Genomic DNA, 18,946 nt, shown 5'->3' on the forward strand with positions numbered 1-18,946 from the left:
TCAGAGTAGGCCTATGTATGCATGTCAGAGCTAGAGGATCTGTTGGCTCCTGAAGATGTGTCAGACAAACTACCATGTCATCTTTGGGCTGATTTTGAGTTTATAATGTTCTATTTGATATTATTCACTGTTTATTCACACTGACATTGTGTGCCTATATGTATTTATAAAACTGTCAGTTCTGGTCCTTGATTCTGATAGGTTGAGCTACGGTCTAAGATGGTATAATTTGAAATGTATTGAAAGGGTAGCCCCTTGAGATGTAACATCTACTTTTCAAGGGGGTCCCATTGGCACATACTGAATAAAATACAGAATACAACAAATACAACACAAAACACACAAAAACTCACCACACCTTACCCATACAGTCACCATAGTAACATATAAGCGCAACTATAAAAAAGGAAAAATACAGAGACATTAATTAAAAACACACACACGTTTTTTTCAAATGAGAAAATAAGTTGGACTTAAAAGAACAAAAAGAAGTAAATGATTTAAGAGAAGAGGGGAGATTGTTCCAGTCGAATGGGGCTTTATATTGGAATGACCTGCGACCCACTTATGTGCAAATTCTCAGAACCAGAAAAAAAGGATACTGCATGTGTTGTAGGGGATAAGAGGAAGTAAATAAGACCCAAAACTGTTTTAAATAATAAGGATAATTAAAAGAAACACATGTAAAAAGAAGCTGAAGTCAATGATATTTCCTTTGGGATTTTGGTTGAAGGCAGCCAAGAGTTTCATACAGAGCACAATGATAAGTTATGGGTATCTCAAAACAAACCTTCATAAAGAATTTTGAACAGTATTCAAGGGTTTTAAATTTGTAATTGAAGTGTTTTGGTATATAATGTCTGCATAATTAATAATAGGCAGAATTAATTGAGAAATAATTTTATAAAATACCTGATTTGAAACTGCTTACGGCATTACATAGCGTATCACTGTGCATCTGTGTTTCTGTGTTTCGTATCACTGCTATGCATAAAAACATTTTATAAAAGCAATAAGCCCCGCAAAGCAGTTGCTTAAGTGTATTTTATAACAGCTAAGGGGCGTTGTGCTTATTGGAGCTTTTAGTTTTACTATGTACATTGCCCAAGAAAAGGTTTGTGGACGCCACGGGCATGCAATAGTTTTCAGCTGCACGCGGCAATGATTCAACTTGATGTGTGCAGCAAGCTAGTGTAGAGAAATGAAGAAGTGCTCTTTGAAACCGAAATGTGCTGCTGCATTCTAGTTCATCTTTAATAGTGCACATAGGCGAGCATTGCTATCACCCCATCTAGAAATAACATGTTGTAAATGCTTAGTTTGAGAAGCTCTGCTGCTCATAACTCAAAGGTAAGGTTCTTTTTTTAAGATTTCTTTACTGACCCCAAAGTTGTCTGAGTGTTTGGTATGGTTTTACAGTTGCTTTTTGCTCGATTGATCCGCAGGTATAACACTCCTGTTTGCCCCTTCCCTTGTTGTCCACGTTTTCCCTATGGACTGCTGTTTGTACACACTCCCTCATCATTGACTGTCTTCACCTGTTCTTCATTATTAGTTAATCCCCAGCACCTATTGTTCCCTCGTTATCTCTTGTATTTAAATTCTCCCCTTCATTGTATCCCTTGTCGAGTACTGTATTGTAAACCTGGTTGAGTCCCCCATGTTCTCCTGCTTGTGTGTATGTCTTGGACTCCTGTTACCACTAAACCCCTTTTGGATTATTACCTGTTGCGTCTCCATTCGTCTCTGTCCGTCTTCCGGTTGTTACAGCAGGAGCATAAACAATTAAGATGTTACTACTAAAACTCATTTGGACAAAATGAATCTTTAAGATTATGAAATCATGATAATATAATATATGAAACATTTAGCCAAAGTTGATCTCTTGGTTTGTCCATTTTTGGAATTGGTGTCTGCCAAATCATTAGGCTACTTTGTGTTTTGTATCGTGCAAAACCAGCAGAAGATTTTGTTGAGCTTTTCATGCATGAGGTTACTAAAGTGTTAGCCACACGTGTGCAAACTTGTGTGGGTGTTGCTCAATTGAATACCTATTATTTACAGTTATACTACAAATTATTGAATGTCATTATATTGCATACAATGATATTACAATGTGTTTCATTTATTCACAAAGCTGATTCCCCACCTGTCTTATATCAATTAGACAGTAACTTCTATCACAAATGGTCATTTAAGAGAAAATATAAAATGCAGTGTCATCACGTTAAATGATATTTATTATTTTATGTAATTCCTGAGCCATACAACGTAGCCATTTGTGAAACACAAAAGTAGATGTGAGAGACAGCTTTAATTCTTTTATAACTTCCGGCACAGTTTTTTAAACCCGACCTGAATCTGGTAACCCAACAATGCACTTACAGGAATAAAATTAAAGGTGAGCTTTGAAATGCAAAGAATTAAGATTTAAAAAATTGCCTACAGTTTATTTTGTATTATGCTCAAATCTTTATTGAACCTTTTCCGTGGTTAAATGACACATTAAAGACATCTGGTATAAGGTAAATCTTCTAAGTGTTTTAAAGAGACATCTACATACAGTAAATAGTATTACAATAACTAATAAAACTTCAAATATCAAACAATATGAGAGATCTAATGAAGTTAGTTGTCATTTTTGTGATTTGTGCAGCTGTACAAGTGCTAAGGTGCTGTTGAGGGGGATGTGATTATGCGGTGTATTATAATTCACCTCAGTATACTGAAAAACAACAGAGCATCAGTGTTAGCATTTGAACTTCATGCTCATACAAGTGAGATCATGCACCAAGTGTTAACCAAGGAGGACCATTCGAAACGCTGGGTACACATCAAGCATGTTTTTTTTAAATGTTGTTCAATGTTCCCTCTTAACTGAAAGTTAGTCATTCATCATGGATAGTCAAGTTCTAGGATTTATACTGTATATTGGTTTATACCAGCTCTGGCAATCTCCGTCAACAACCAAGTGCAAACACGGGCCCCTTGTTATTTTAAAACTAACTAACTTAATTTGATGCAAAAGCCTTGAATATACAAATGTGTTTACCTGGCTTTGGTCTGAATCTTGGGCTTGTTCAAGATCCTTATCTTGTGGCTGTTGTAAGTCATCTTGAGCTGTTTTTGAGTTTTGGATGGTTCTCCGACTTCCACACACCTTTAATAATCCTTTGATAATCACAAAGCAGATTCTTATTAAGCGTTAATTAAAAAGCTACACTTAAAATTAAAATACTGCCTCATTAAAAGTACTCCGGTTTAGAATGACATTAGAGTGAATTCATAATGATAATTGTTTCGCGTTTGGTGGAACTGTACCTTTAAGACCAAATGTGATTTAACAGATCAACTAGAGAAAATCTCACCTGTAAGGACAATGAGCAGAACCCCATTCATCAGACCAGACATGACAAACAGCCATTGTGTCGTATTTTGCTCAATACACTTCAGAACAGTATTGTTTTGGCTTTCTGGAGCTGGTTCTGTAATGTTTTGTTATGTCTGGTTTAGTTATTTTTTCAACTGTCTAATCAGAATAGTATATAACAAATTGTATTATAACTTAAGCATGACTTTAACCCCCAAAATTACTTACCAATGATGTATAGTCTAGTGCCATTGCCGAATTCTCCAATATTAGTTGGCCCTATCCTCATACAGTAATAAACTCCTAACTCCTCATGAGTGACATTATTTATAAAAAGATGATATTTCAATTGGACTGAATATTTGTGTTTCAGTCTTACATTGCTGTAAAATGGACCTGATAGCATAGTGCGTAATATCATAACTGGTCGAAGTGGAAGTTTTAGAAAAAGCCAATTAACCTCCTCATCTATATAACAGTTTATAGTCACATTCTGTCCCAAATCTGTAACTTGATCCTTCAAAGTATCTGCAGCCCGAGACCATATGAGAAAATCTATGCGATAAATAGCAAGTATGATTAAGACTATCACCCTTAAAACTACTGTGTCATCAAAACATCATAAATCAATGTATTTATGACAGATAGGTCACAAATTACATTAAAGAAAATGGATCAAATGAGATAACTTACAGAACTCAATAAGCAAGATCTTTATGCTAAAGCATTTGATCATTTACATGATGCAGTCTAGACGTTCTCATACCTTAGAAATGAAACTTAGGAGATTTTATGAGTAGAGGTGAATACTTCAACCACATCCAGAGGAAGTAAGTCATGTTTGCACTGACCACACTCTCATTATTTTATTTCTGTGCACAAACTCAATCGCTCACATTCTCTTGTCTTGTTAAAAGAGTGTTACATCTTAAAAAGAAATCACACATTACAAAATTATATATTAATATAGGCTATACTGTTGTCACGGTTCCCCCTCGTCTTCATTACCCACGCTCCTCCACACTCCCGCTGCTCTGTCTTTGGCTGCAGTCTACTGTTGTCATGAGGTATCGAGTCCCCCTTGGAATTCGGTCCCCTTTAGGATCCCGACTGGTACAATAATTCAAATTTTTGTGAATGTTCGGTAAGTGCTAGGGTTGACTTTTTCACAAGCGCTAGCTAACCACGTAGTTCTATGCTATGCGATTTGATACTAGGGATGGGGAGTCGACTCTAAAAGAGTCGATTCCTCGACTCTTAATGTCTCGACTTAATTTGTCATGACGCATTAAACTGCTTATTTATATACACTATTCTTATGTATTCACTTCCTAATATACATGTATGTTGTTATCTATATTTATCTATAATACAGAAGCTGTGTTGTTCAGCTTTACAGAGCCCAGAGACAATTACAAATCTACAATAGAACATGGCTTATTACAGTAAGTAAGAAAATGCACTACATTAAATGTTTTTATTCTTGAATAGCTGGTTTGATAGAAAATAAATAAGCAATAATGTGAATAAGTAACTAATTAATACATTCATTTAGAATGAAAAACATACATTGAAGAATGTATCCGTGATGTTACCGTCATTATAGCGTATTTGTTGGTTTTAAAATTACATGTTAATATATTTTTTAATAGGCTACTTCTATTGTTATGTGGTCAACACAGAAAGCCAATGAGTTACATTAAGAAAAGAACACAAGGCCAACATTTAAAAAAATGTGTTGAACTTAGACTAGGATGAATATATAAATTCTTAATCAAAAATAAACAAAATTGTTTTAGGCTTGTTTAGCGCACATTTAAGGAGACTCAATTCAAAACAATAGTCTCATTTGAGATGCACCTTGCCCCCCTGAAATGAAGACGAGAGTAGGGGGCTGCAGTAAGGGAAGGAGTAAAAAAAGTGCAGGCAAGCTGGACACTTCCTGAATCTCACTGTGTTGGATTGCAAACGTCAGCAATGGAAGACATCCCGTTCGCATTTTTTATCGCGGACGAAGCAGATGCAATTGAAAAACCCTAATTTTACATGATGACTAGGGGTCCTAAGGGCATGGGCGCCGTAAAGGGGTGGAAGATTAGGACGATTCTAAGGGCCCAGGCTAATTAAGGGCCCAGAAGAGCAGACCCCCTTTTTATTTTCCTATTTGTAGGGGGCCCAGAAATTTTGGTTTCCATAGGGCCCAGAATCTCTGGCGGCACCCCTGCCTAAGGGGACCGAATTCGAGGGGGACTCGCTTGCTCATCATGACGCCGTTACAGAAGACAAGGCCTCCAAAAGATGGATGTTATACCGGAGAGATGCAAAGTTTTACGAAACTCACTTGAAAGTTTTTCATAAAACGCCTTATGAACGACAAGACAATCAAAGGATAACACGATGGAATAATTTAATTCTTATAAACCTGCAAAATAAAGCTGACCCAGAACATTTAAGTTTTAAAAATTTCGAAATGACGAAATTCAAATTTATACAAAGCATGCTGTAACAATTTTTTGTAGTAAATATTTACAACCACGTCGCTATGACCACAATAACATACCCGTAGGCTATTTTTAGTAAGACTATGGTGATACAGATGTTTATCATAATCAATCTGCTAGTAACAACATGGTTCATTTTCCTAAGGGATGAAAGGATATTTTTATAGATAGAAACGGGTCAATGTAGATATACATTACTGTTATGAAAAACAGGTAGATCTAGCCTATAATACCGCATGCTTAACGTAGTATTACACGTAATCGAAATGTCAAGCACATATTTTTTTATTTAGGCCTATAGTTTTTTCATTTTTTTTCGTTTTTTCATATAATTTTACCATTTCTGCTGGAGTACGCCTGTTTTCGGGGTATGGTTTTTATGTACTCAAATGCTGACATTAATGAAAGTGTAATGATTCCGGCATCTTGTCATGTCTATTCTTGTACTTGGGGCGGTGCCATGGCATAGCCTTAGGTTTTGTGTGGAGAAAGAGCGATAGTTTACCCAGCGCTCTTCTATACTCTCTCTCCGCTCCGCATCTCTTTTCCCGCCATCTCGTTTCCTAGTCACCTTCCCATTAGTGTTTCATTACCCACACCTGCCCCTTGTTAATTATCCTTTGTCTGTCTCCCTTTAAAACATCCTTGTGTTCATTGTCCTGTGCTCGTTCATTGTAACCTGTACCTTATACTTTGTACCTTGTTTGTATTGTATTGTATTGTATTGTATTGTATTGTATTGTATTGTATTGTATTGTATTGTATTGTATTGTATTGTATTGTATTGTATTGTATTGTATTGTATTGTATTGTATTGTGCCGTGTCGTGTCGTGTCTTGCTTTGCCCATGCTATATCCTGTCTGTAGATCCCTTACCTTGCCTGTTTTGTGACGTTGTGTCGACTTGATTTGATATAGTTTTTTGCCCCCTTGTGGGATTTTTTTTTGTTTCTTGTTGTTAGATATATTATTTGGTCTTGTCTTTGTTAACCCCCATCGTGGGCTTTTGTTTTGTTCCTGTTTTTTAGTTAAAATAAACCTTTGTTTACCCTTCATCACCACCTGCCTGCATCGGGGCTGCCAAACCCTGACATGAAAGTGTGACGTTACTATGAAAACTCCAGTGCTGGAGGGGGTAACAGCATGTCAAAACGTGCAACTCTTCTGTACTTCAGTATTGGCAGGTATTTTACTGTAAGTTATAGTGTTGTATAATTTATTGTATCTTAATTAATACATATTTTTGTTATAGGGATAATTCACCCAAAAAGGGTGACTATAACTATACAGGTTTGGAACAGTTAGAGAGTGACTTATTCACGACAGAACTTTTTTTGGGTGAACTATCCCTCGAACAGTTTAAATACTTGTAAGGTATGAATTTAGTTTTAATCAAACTAAACATATTACAACTTTCTGAAACAAAGTGAAGTAACAGTCCAAATTTTATAGAAATCCTACAAAGTATCTCACATTAGAAATTTGCATCCTTTTTTGTCACATCCACATACTTTAAATCACAAACCATAAACAGTGAACTCTGGAATGTAGTCTCTCACTTTTTTCTCAACTGGCATAGTTTTGTTTTGTTTTTTCAAGAGTAACTGCATGTTACGACCAGTCCTTGTTGGCATTTCGCTGTTTTGGTTAGCATCTAAAAAGCTGAAATTGTAAAAAAATGCAAAGAATTTCAGCAACAAAAAACATTGGTGTGTTCTCCATACCTTTTTAAACTTTATAAGCAAATTTATTTTGCTGGCCGTTCTATGCATTATGATCATTATCTTTATCTAAATCTTGATTATTATCTTTGTCTACATCTGTTCTCATTATTTTATTTTTACAAAAGGTATTATATAGATCCAAACTCGCCTGTGTTGTGAAAACTAATATTTTTTCATTTTTTTACAGCCTGTTCCTTGTTTTCATGTGTATTCATTAAGGTAGGTGCTAAAACAAAACCAGTCCTATGTTTATTGCCTACAGTAACTGTGTTTTTCCTAATTTATTTGTATGTCTGTGTTCTCAGTGTCCAGGTCACAGTTGAAGGTGTTGTTGGAGGTTTTGCTGTCTTACCATGTTCTGTAAGTAAAGATCAGCCTTCAATTCAAGAGATAAATGTACATTGGAGACACAATGAATGCTTGAATGAGTATGATATAATTAAAGGTGTAGAATCAGTAGAGAGCCAGCAGCCAGAGTACAAAACCAGAACTGCAATGTTTTCTAAAGAATATTTGAAAGGAAACTTCTCCCTCCGGCTCAACAATCTTTGAAACACTGACGCAGGAACATACTCCTGTTTTCTCCTGAATCTGTCTGTAATTAAGACGTTTTTTTACGCCGTAATCTGTAACTTATTTCTGGTTTAAAGAAAACAAAAAATAAACTTGTAATATACAATACATAAAAACGTTCTTACCTTACCTTATGCCGATTCATAACATTTATCTTATAATAATGATTTTTAATCTGCGCTTTTTGCAGGGAATGTGAGTATAATGTCATTAGATTTGCATATAAAGATAAGCTTTAAAAATATATAATTTTTCAAATTAAATATGTTTCACAGTAAAAAATAGGCACCTTACAAAAGTAAAAAGCATCAGGCCTACATGTTGCTTATAAAATGATAGAACTGTCTTTTTAACTTTTTCTGTAATTGTTGTTATGTCTCACAGAGAAATCAGAAGACAGAAGTAATCATGGAGCACAACAAAGACCGGAAAATATTGTAACAGTGGCTTTGCTTTCTTTTTCCATTCTGCTCTTTATCTGAGTTATGACACAACCTGTAGTATTTATGCCATTATTTTATTTCAAGGTTAATGGAATTCATAATAACTGTAGGTCAACCATTGCTGTTTCAGGTGTGTATGTAACTCCACTGTAGTTTAAGGGAGTCAATCCTATTTCAATTTGATTATCTATACCAACATGTTGTAATGTTACATGGACATTATGCACTGTTTATGAATGCAATTGATCGCTTCTCTGTCCTTGAGCAAAATGTAATACTTTCCCTAAAATGGGCTTTTTGCTGATCTATATTTAAGAAATAACAGAATAATATTATATTAATATATATAATATTAAAATCTGTAAAATTAAAGGTTAAAATCTGCTTTGCACTACTCTTCGTTTATATTTTAATATTGTTATACTTTTTGGTTAAGATATATTAATGTTCAATTTCACATCAGAGTTTGACGTGCTTTACTGTCAAAACAACTGCTTGACATTTGTTTAACATTCTATTATAGGCTATATTTTGCTATAAATATTTGTTATTTTTTATGTCCTATTTTAAAGCAGTACATTCTATTTTACAGTGAAAACAATGTCTTTGTCTTCATTATCGGGGCAGCAATTTATGATGTTTATTGTTTGTGTGGTAAAAGCTGAGATTGAAAGTTTGTATCAGACAAAGGTTGAAATCTGTACATGAAAGGCATGCAGTAAAAAGGCAATTATAAATAATACCATGGTAAAAAGTTTTTACATGCATATGGCTTCTGTAATCTGTCTCGTTGTTTTTCTTCATATTTAAACTGTTGCCAGGAGCCACTTTTTGGAATTATGTGCTTAAGGAACTCTTAGAACGGCGGACCTCATATACTCCTATTATATGAAGCACAGAGGGCTGCGGATTTACCAAACAATCTTCTTTATGGTTCTACTCAAGAAAAAATGTCACATACATCTCAGATGACCTGGGGGTGAGTTAATAAACGGCAAATTTGAGTTTTGGGCTGAACTATCCCTTTAATCTATTTCAAATCCTTTTTATGTAATCTATATATTAACCACATGGTGTCACTGTAAACTGATGTTTACACATAAATCAGAAAAGGTGTTTAAACCACCTACTAACTAGACTTTTATTATGTATTTTATTGGACTTTGTTTTTCTCTGTAGATTTTTGTTATGAAAATGTTTTTCTAGCAGGTTTTATGTATTATCAAAATATAGTGAATATAACTATGTTGTAAACAATTCAATGTGTGTTGTTGCATACATTTTTTGTATTGATATAAAGACTATTGAGTTATTGCTTTACAAAGCATAGACAATTCATATGAAAATCTTGTTGATAAACAAAGCCAGAATAAAGGGACTATGACATTTCATATTGTGCTCAAAACAAATCTAAGCTTTAAAGAATAGGGGTTCCATGCAGCAATACACACATCTCTGCAAGGATGTGTTTGATATTTTTTAAACCTACAAAATGGAGTAAACTCATTACATCTGGAGAGTTGTCAGTTGAATCGTGATGACTCAGTGTTCATGTTCGTGCCTTGAGAGTCTTGAATCGCAGCCAACGAGAGTAAAAAACAGAATTCCCTCTACATTCCCTCTAAGACTCTTTTCTTATCTCACGCTAGAGACTGTCAATACAGATATGAGAGCACGATATTTACACACTTATTCCTTAAAGAAAAATATCTACAAAGATCTTTGATTGATAAATCTAGCTAGCCTATAATGCACAATTGTAACACAAAAATGCCTGACATTGTTTAGGTTAAAAGCATCCGAGATGTTGCAATTGTGAACTCTGTGTGCTATACGTGATATTAAATGTGGACTTTGAACGAAAAGGAGGGATTTCTTTAAAGAAATGTGTGGGCGATTCGCTCGACCGGTTAGGAGAATCCGCAACACCCACAATGACCATTAAGCTGCTTCGGAAAATGCGGCAGGTTGCTGTTCCCGTCGCCATGGTTACCTCATGTCCGGGATGTTTATTCAGTTCTCGCAGCATCTAGGTGTGAGCAGAAAATCACCGTTACATACTAAAAATAAACAATGAACTTGAGTTTAAGCATCAGTGGCTTGGAAAGAAAGAAGGTCAGAAAGGTCATTCTGCAGCTTTATGCACTGTTAAAAGCAATGCATAGGTTATATTGTAAACAGATTGTATAAATTGTAAGATTGACACTATTTTTTATTATAATATGCTTATCATTGTAAAAGCCTTCAGGGTAAAATGTTTTTGTATGACACACATTTGTGTTTGTGGATTAAGGCATTTGTATGTGTATGTCTAATGCATGTGCAGCGGGAGATGTGAGGTGACACATATGCACTAATTGACTCTGTCACTTCTTAACGAATGCTTGGGAAAATGAGACGGGAATAACCCCCCCCCCCATCTGCCTCCGCCTGGACTCTTGAACCATTAAAGATGCCTTTTCCTGTTTTTATTCATACAATGATAACATTCTTCAGCACGAGCATTTTGCTTTCTGTGACATAATACTGGGTTTAATCTCATGTATAGACATACGTGAATAGAAATAAGAAAACAAAAAGTCATTAAAGGAGAATTCTTGCATTCTAAGTAGCACCGTTGAAGGCATAAATAATACAGTATGACTGTTGTCAACAGGTAGCTGGAATCTCACATGGTAAATAAAAGCAAGAGCGTGGATTCCAGCGTCACACTCACGCTTATCAGAGACAGGGCTGGCAACGCAATTATACCCAAATAGTTAGATTAGGAACTAAAACAGGTTTGCCAGATGGCTGGTCACCCCACATTCAGATGTGGCCTGTGGCAGACCAAGCCACAATAAATAATGCATGTGTCATGCTTACAAAAATATAAAGATTTTGCACACAAATGTTTGTTAGGAAAATTATTCATGGTTGTGTTAGAATAAAGTGTATTCGTTTTTTTTTTGCATTACTGTTTTATACAAATATCCTTGTTAAACTATAGTAAGACACTGGTTATGTGTGGTTACTATGGTATTTACAACAAATAAACCATAAAAGCAAACCTTGGTTCATTTTTAAAAGACAAATTCATCGGTAGTGATGGATTTAACATCTGCCAATATATTGCCATTATGAGATTATCAGTATTTTATGCAAACTTTTGAAAATAAGCCAAAGTGTTGGTTACATATTGTCTATAAGTCTAACTAAACATTTAAGTAATACAATATTTCCAAGTGAATGTTTCATCTTTTCTGTTGAATGAAAATCTCAACTTTAATCTCAATTGCTATTAATAAAAGGCTATATCATAAATCAGACTGACCTTAGTCATTGTCAGTCCTTAAATACTCATATTAGTCTCGATCCTTTAAAACTAGTCTCATGTTTTATCGCCAATAATATGATACAAGACGATAAAATGAAAGAAAGATGAACGCTTGTTACGGTGTTTATTCAACATAGCATATGTAGGCTCTGTATTATGGCTTTATATAAGCATAACTGTAATAACATTTTAAGTGCGCCAGTGGTTACCGTGGTCATTTCTGTAGTTGGCTACGCACTGTTCGTTTTTACTACTCAGTGTAACGTAATTACACCCTACAGTAAAAACTAACGTGACCGGTAAACACGATAAAATCCATCCAGGTCCGAAAAACTAAATGAGTCCATTCAGCGCGCGCTCCCTCTCGTGCGTTCTGTCCGCGGTACAGCGCGTGTCCCGTTGAAGAGCGACAGTGTGCGTCATGTGACGGTGGACGGACGGAGAGATGAAGATGGCGCAGCACCGGCGCTGAAGAGTCTCCCGTAAACCGAACAGAATTATCGCGAAATCACGGGCTATCGCACCAGTCACGCGCAAAAAACGCCAAACGCGCCCGTGACACACACGGGCAGTTCGTCCTCGTGGTGTTTCAACGGATTTCGCCGTTAAATCGCGGACAGACCGAGGCGATGAAATAAATAAATGATCGTCTCATCCTCAGATGCTGCTGCATCCATAACGGAGATCCAGACGCGCGGATGTTTAATAGGATGAGAAATACACATCTCTGAATAAACGCGTCTGCTTTAACTTTCATGTGTCATTTCAACACTCTTCTGATATCTTGGTGATTTTACCGGGATCATGTGGACACCGACCGAGGACGAGAAAATCGGAGTGGGTGAGTTGAAAAATATTGTTTTTATTGGTCGTTGTGAACCGAATTATCAGCTTCAGGTTATTAATTGATATGAAATGAGGTTTTATAAGGCAGGTGAATCAATTGAAGGACATTGATGTCATTTAAAACTAGACGATGTATAAACCAATTGACTATGTAATGTAAATTGTTTATTTAAACGCCAGGTATTTTTTAACCTTTATCAGTATATATTCTACTAATACTAAGTGTGTATTTATAAAAGTCTATTGAATTCGTGATGTAAAGCTGTCTGCACGACTGTTGAATACTAACATGATGTTACAGTAGTACACACTGCTGATGTTGTTCGTGGAAATAGCACCGACAGGGGGCGCTAAAAGGAGTGCGGTTCCAACAGGTGTATGGAGGAAAATGCCTAAACATGACTAATAACTAAATCACGCAAGACTAACTCTACCGATCATCTTCGTCAAAGAGATTTAACGTAAGAGTTATGCAAAAAAAATAATAATAACACAAGCTTAAGGAAAAGAAAGCTTGGGGACAATGCACTAACACAGCTGCAGTGGTCACCAACACGACATCATCACGTTCTTATCGGACTGGTTTTATACTTGATGAAGATGAAATTCGAACCTACTATGGTGTTAATAAGTATAATATACTTTTAAAGGGTTTGTGTGAATGGCAGACGTTGTAACATTGCAGTAGATGGAGAATTTGAATGATTTGTCTCATAATGGCCTGATGAGTCACAGTGTTGAGAGAGAACAGCATTAAAGGGCGGGTGTACGGCTGGTCATGTATCACGTCTCTGATAAAATGCAGATTAATCGGTTGAATTATTTTGTTGTTAGACACTGCTCTGTTGGTGAGTCATAATACAAAATGGCAGCCTTCAGCATCTCTGGCAGATGTAATTTACTAAGTTCAAATGTTGCAGAAGTGGTTTGAGATCATTCCATGTGATTGAAAATCTGCATTAGTTTACACAAATTACTTTTATAGCATGGTTCTTGAGTTATTGGATCTTTTTTATTACGTAGTTTAATTTTTAAGTTAAACCACGTAAAAGTAACTAACATATGTTAGGTTTAAAAGATTGAAATGGTTTAACTTTTTATTTTGTAGCTTTTTTATCCTGTTATTTTATATACTAAATTGAAAGAATAAATTAGCCAGAATTGGTGCCTTGGATTATATGGTTCTAGTTTTTTTCTAGTTTTGAGATGCTTCATAGTTTAAGCATTCAATTGTATATAAAACCTGTTTGGTTCTTATAAAAAGTCGTAGAAATTACACAATGCAAAGACAAAAAGCAACATCACATAGTGATAACTCAATTATGACAAAAATGTCAGGTAGAACCTTATAATTCCAAGGTTTTGTCTTTGTTCCCTAACTAGACTTTTTGAGCCTATTAAAAGCCCAGACTATTAAAAACCCAGACTATTAAAAGCCCAGACTATTAATTCATATATATTTGGAAACTTAAAATATAAACGTTAAAAAGCATACAACTTATTTTTTAAAGATTAAGTTAAAAACATTTTTTTATCTTTGGTTGCCATGGAAATGAGAAGTGGTCTCTGCCAGATCATCTCATTAATTTTAATCTTTTTACGTCAAGATTGGAGAATATGCTTATTACGGTCTTGTTACCAACCTGGTTAGTTTGATACTTAAGAAAACCATTTTTTTTATAAATTGAAGGTTGATAGATTACTGTTTAACCTGTTGTGTTAGCAAGCCACTTTCTTCTCCCAAAACTGCAAAATCTCATCGCAAACAAAACAAAAATCAGGTTGAACAAGTTGAATATATTTTTTACATAAAAGTAGTCAAGGGTGAATAAGTAAAATAAAAGTTTGAATATATATCCATACAGTCTAGGTTGTTTAGTATAGAGCAGTATAAGACTGTAGATAGATTGACAGACAGATAGTTAAATGGTTCAAATGAGCAACCAAACACTAAAGTACCGAATACAGCAGTATTTTGTCAACGCTTTGACTAAACATCAGTTTAGTTCTCAACAATTATATTAAAGAGCCACATAATGAAAAACTGCAAACAGACTACCGATTGTCAATCTATAAAAGTAGATCTGTCAAAAGGATGGGAGCTTTACATTCCTAGCCAGAGGAAGGTGGTAACTCGTGGATCTTCTCCAAAAGGGCCTTCCCCTCTGGCACGCCGTTGAAAAACAACTATTCACGCTAGTGTTGGGTGTGAATGAGTCTTTGTAATACATTGAGCATGTTGAATGTGATGCTAACCCCCTAGCCTGCTAATGCAGCGCACAGTTCACATCAATGAAGGCCATTTTTCTCCTCTCGCCTACATTTACTGTAGAAAACTCATTTGGCCAATGTTGTTTCAACATTGATTCTACATTAGCACTGGAGGTTTTTTACATTTACCTTGTCGTTGCATTTAGCAGACTTGAGATATTAGTGACCTGGGTATCAATTCAACTCTATAGACCAGATTCAGATCAGGTGATTTTGTGTTGAAACAAGGAAACTATCTGTGGGTTGATGTTTGCCATCACATATAATAAATTGCACCTTTTAGTTTAGTTTTGAGACTGGTAATATGTAACGCGCTGGCTCATTTCAGTGACGGAAAAGCCGTAGGTGACATTGCTGGCATAATGACGATAATAAGATGAAAATGTTCTCCAAGAGGCCGGATTGTGCAATTTTGAAGTTGAAGAGGCGAATTTCACCTGCCTAGAGGTGAAATGCAATTTGCACGTATTCTCTTTTTACTCAGATGTTGCGTAACAACATCTTTTCCAGTCCCATTTATATCTCCCATCCGAGGCCACATCAGAGAGTAACACGCATCAATTTTCTATGTAGGAGGTCTGACATCAGCTGCTGTTCTGGTTTATGCAGCATTATCACTTAACATGTGTTTATAGACAAATATAGAAAATATAATTGCCAACAGCAAACATCAAGTTTTGGGCTGATTTGTGTTTTGCTTCGCCAAAAGGAACAAGGCAGATGGAGGAAGTATATTGTCTCTTAATTGAATCTGTATTGGGTAAATAGACATAGAAGTCTTGGCTCTCGCTGTGCCTGTTGACACTTTGGATCTTTGCATTTGAATATTCATCTTTGCTTAATGAAAAGGCTGAGGTCAGTCATAGCATGTATTATAGGTGGATGGTGCGAGGATAAGAATTTTATCATGTTATCAGACACATGGGGAAAAAGTTCAGAATTGTTCAGAAGATCAAGCAGCAAGGCATCATGCTCATCAACAACAAGAACAAAAGCACTTAAGGTCTGAGGAAAGGTGAGATATTTTCTACTTTGAGTTGCTGCAGGCTTTGATTTGGTTGCGACAGTCTATTGAAAAAGTTGAAGGTTAGTTATTGTGAGTATTATAGGTATTTACTGCTTGTTAAAGTTTTTGAGTATAACACTCTAAAAATGCTAAGAATACTAAGTAGAGTTGAAGTAGTGTTTAATATTTTTTATGTGTTAAATCATTCCAGTAAATGTTTATATTTGACCCAACAATGGGTTATAACAACCCAGCATTTTGCGCTGACACAAAGGACAACATTTGTTCATTTGCAACTCAGAGTTTCACATTTCTTTACCCAACACTGGTTTGTAACCTTAAATATTGAACTTTGGTTTTAAACTCTACTTATTATTTACAATTATGTTCACTGAAAATAATGGGTTGATTTCAATCCATGGTTGGGTAAAATATGGGCAAACCAAACCGTTAGGTTATAAACTAACCTACGCTGTGCCAACAGTTTGGGTTTGAAACACCCACTATAGGTTAGTTTATAAACCAAGTAGGTTTCTTAACTTTCGTTCATATTGTACCCAACCATGGTTTAAAAGCAACTAAGTTTTTTTTACAGTTCTTTTCACAGATGATCTTTGCCTAGTTAGTGGTTAAAAAATGGTTGGAAAATAATATGTATGGACCCAGATACCATACATAAATATAATTCCCAACATCACGGTTACCTGCAATCTAAAGGCTAATTTACGCTGATCCATCCAACTGGTTGAAACAACCCAGCATAGGTTCATATACAATCCAACGGTTGGGTTCGTCCATTTTGACCCAAAGCTGGGTTGAAAGTAACCCAGCATTTTTATGAGAGTATGATGTGTTCTTGCAACTGATGGTTGTGTCAAATGCCTAATTTGTAGCTAAATTTATACAAAACTCAGGTTAACCAGCTTCCAGTGTCCATATTTTACCCAACACTGGGTTATAACAACGCTGCAATTTTTAAGTAAGGAACCACATTGACCACTCTAACAAATGCCGTATAAACGGCATGAACACTTTAGTAATACATCAGCGACCACCCAATACCCTAGCAACATGCCAGCCATTTTTATACTTGTAAAAAAACAACTGGGCTATATTTTCTTAAACAAATTTTACATTAGTTTGACGATAAGTCACTTTGCAATTTATTATATTTATGAATTTGGTTTATATTGTGTATATTCAGATGCTCATCTGCTGATAAGCACAATCTTAAAGCCAGTAAAACCGTCACATCGTTTTGTTTAGAATGTTTCTCCTGTCTCCCTAATACAGCCATATGAAACAGCTGGAGTATTTCTTAATTTAATGGCTATTCATTTGATAAACTAGAAGTAATGACTTTCACAGCGAGAGGGGAACACGGGAGAGGGAGAGAGGCTGACAGGACACACAAAGACAAAAAACACAGTGACAGACAAGTTCACAGTCAACACAAACCTCCACCTTAGAGTTTACAGCACACGCTTGACCAGAGGGGCCCATCCACCGAAAATACGGTCACGGTGATGCGAGCAGACATGTATTTTGTGCAAAAGGAAGTCTGCTAGGGAATAGCATTGGCATGCGAGTGGCCCCCTCACACAGGCTTTGTTTTTCAAGCATCCTCTCCATACGCGCCCCTGCTCGGCCAGAGTGGCTGAATGTTTGCTCTAGGCCATAAATATCAATTATATATAAAACCAAAACTCTTCCATTGTGAATTTGAAAGCTATTTAATAGGATGTCTTAATGAAGTCTTCCTGCCAGCTTGGAGCGGTCCCAATGGCATTGGTCTGGATATGAGTTATATTGACAGCTCGACAACAGATCTGTCGTTTTGTTCCCTCGTTATGTTGTACATTTATAGTTGTTTGTGAAAAAAGTCAAATAGTTTTTTTTTGGCGAGCAATGATTCGTTGCATTTGCATTTGCTGTGCAAAGGTTGTGGGTTCGAACTCCAGGAAACACACACACTGATAAAATGTATATGCTTTGGATAAAAGCATCTGAAAAACCTGCCTGTGAAAACCAAGCTAAAGCCATTTTTGTACAAATGGAAAGAACATTCTGTGAAACTGTAACCTTGATTTCTTTAATATCGACTGAATAAGATTGTGTCAACGATTTAAATAAAAAAAAAAAACCTGTACGACTTTCTTTCTTCTGCAGAACACGAAAAAAATAATTTGAAAAAATGTTGATAACCAAACAACATTTACCCCCATTGACTTCTATGGTGTGGACACAAAACCACTGAGACATTTCTTTAAATCTCTTTTTTGTCATTTACAAATAATCATATACAGGTTTTGAACCACATGAGGGTGTATAAAAGATGATTTTTTTTGTTTAATGTGAATTCAAGATTATTACAATTACATGTTTTGCAATGTGATTTCCTCAGAAGATTCACTGAAGGTGTGACAGAAACATATCGTGTGGTTTTCACAAGGTGAAATCCAAGGTGCTGAACACAGATACTTTGTTCAACACAACGATTGATACCTGAGAAGGTCTGGCGGCAAATGTGTTTACCACCGTTCTGTAACACCCAAAAAGCATTCAGCAAATCCTCCGTTAGATACTCCACAAACATGTCTCCTCGCCGAAATCCCAGGTCTTATGTCAATAGCGACATAATCACCGTGAAAGCGCTTCAACGGATTCTTCTCTATTTACCTTTTCCTCCGGCCAAATCCGACGCTCCTGAATGGCCCGACTGAGCAGCTGTCAGCTCATTAGTAAAACGTTCATCCGAGAGTTATCCCGAGCTGAGCTTTTCCAATAAAATCCTTGACTTTGTCGCCCGCGGGTTGCAGCGACGGTAGGGATTGAATCAATCAGGCTCGCTAGCTGAACAAACTCGATTAGATCTTGTTCAGTCACTCGTCACAAG

At 36.0% G+C, this 18,946-nt stretch overlaps 1 protein-coding gene and 1 long non-coding RNA gene across 12 annotated transcripts in view; both read left to right on the forward strand.

Moving 5' to 3' along the window:
- The first annotated feature begins 4,727 nt into the window (after nt 1–4,727).
- LOC130430124 (uncharacterized) lies at nt 4,728–8,925 on the forward strand. 2 transcript variants are annotated; one of them, XR_008907733.1, is made up of 5 exons: nt 4,728–4,815; nt 6,900–7,065; nt 7,783–7,814; nt 7,901–7,955; nt 8,553–8,925. It is a non-coding gene; the product is annotated as an uncharacterized LOC130430124 (long non-coding RNA). The 2 variants fall into 2 exon arrangements; XR_008907732.1 differs by having other exon boundaries at nt 6,900–7,055.
- Nucleotides 8,926–12,340: 3,415 nt separating this feature from the next.
- Nucleotides 12,341–18,946, forward strand: part of dock3 (dedicator of cytokinesis 3) — a 162,016-nt gene continuing 155,410 nt past the window's right edge. For all 10 annotated transcript variants that reach the window (XR_008907726.1, XM_056759059.1, XM_056759064.1 and 7 more), the window contains exon 1: nt 12,341–12,768. Coding sequence is in view for 9 of the 10 variants with exons in the window: in XM_056759059.1 (XP_056615037.1) it covers nt 12,732–12,768 (37 nt within the window). In the remaining variant the exon portion in view is untranslated. The remainder of the gene's footprint in view (nt 12,769–18,946) is intronic.

The sequence above is a fragment of the Triplophysa dalaica genome, chromosome 10 (assembly GCF_015846415.1).
Source record: "Triplophysa dalaica isolate WHDGS20190420 chromosome 10, ASM1584641v1, whole genome shotgun sequence".
Lineage (NCBI taxonomy): Eukaryota > Metazoa > Chordata > Actinopteri > Cypriniformes > Nemacheilidae > Triplophysa > Triplophysa dalaica.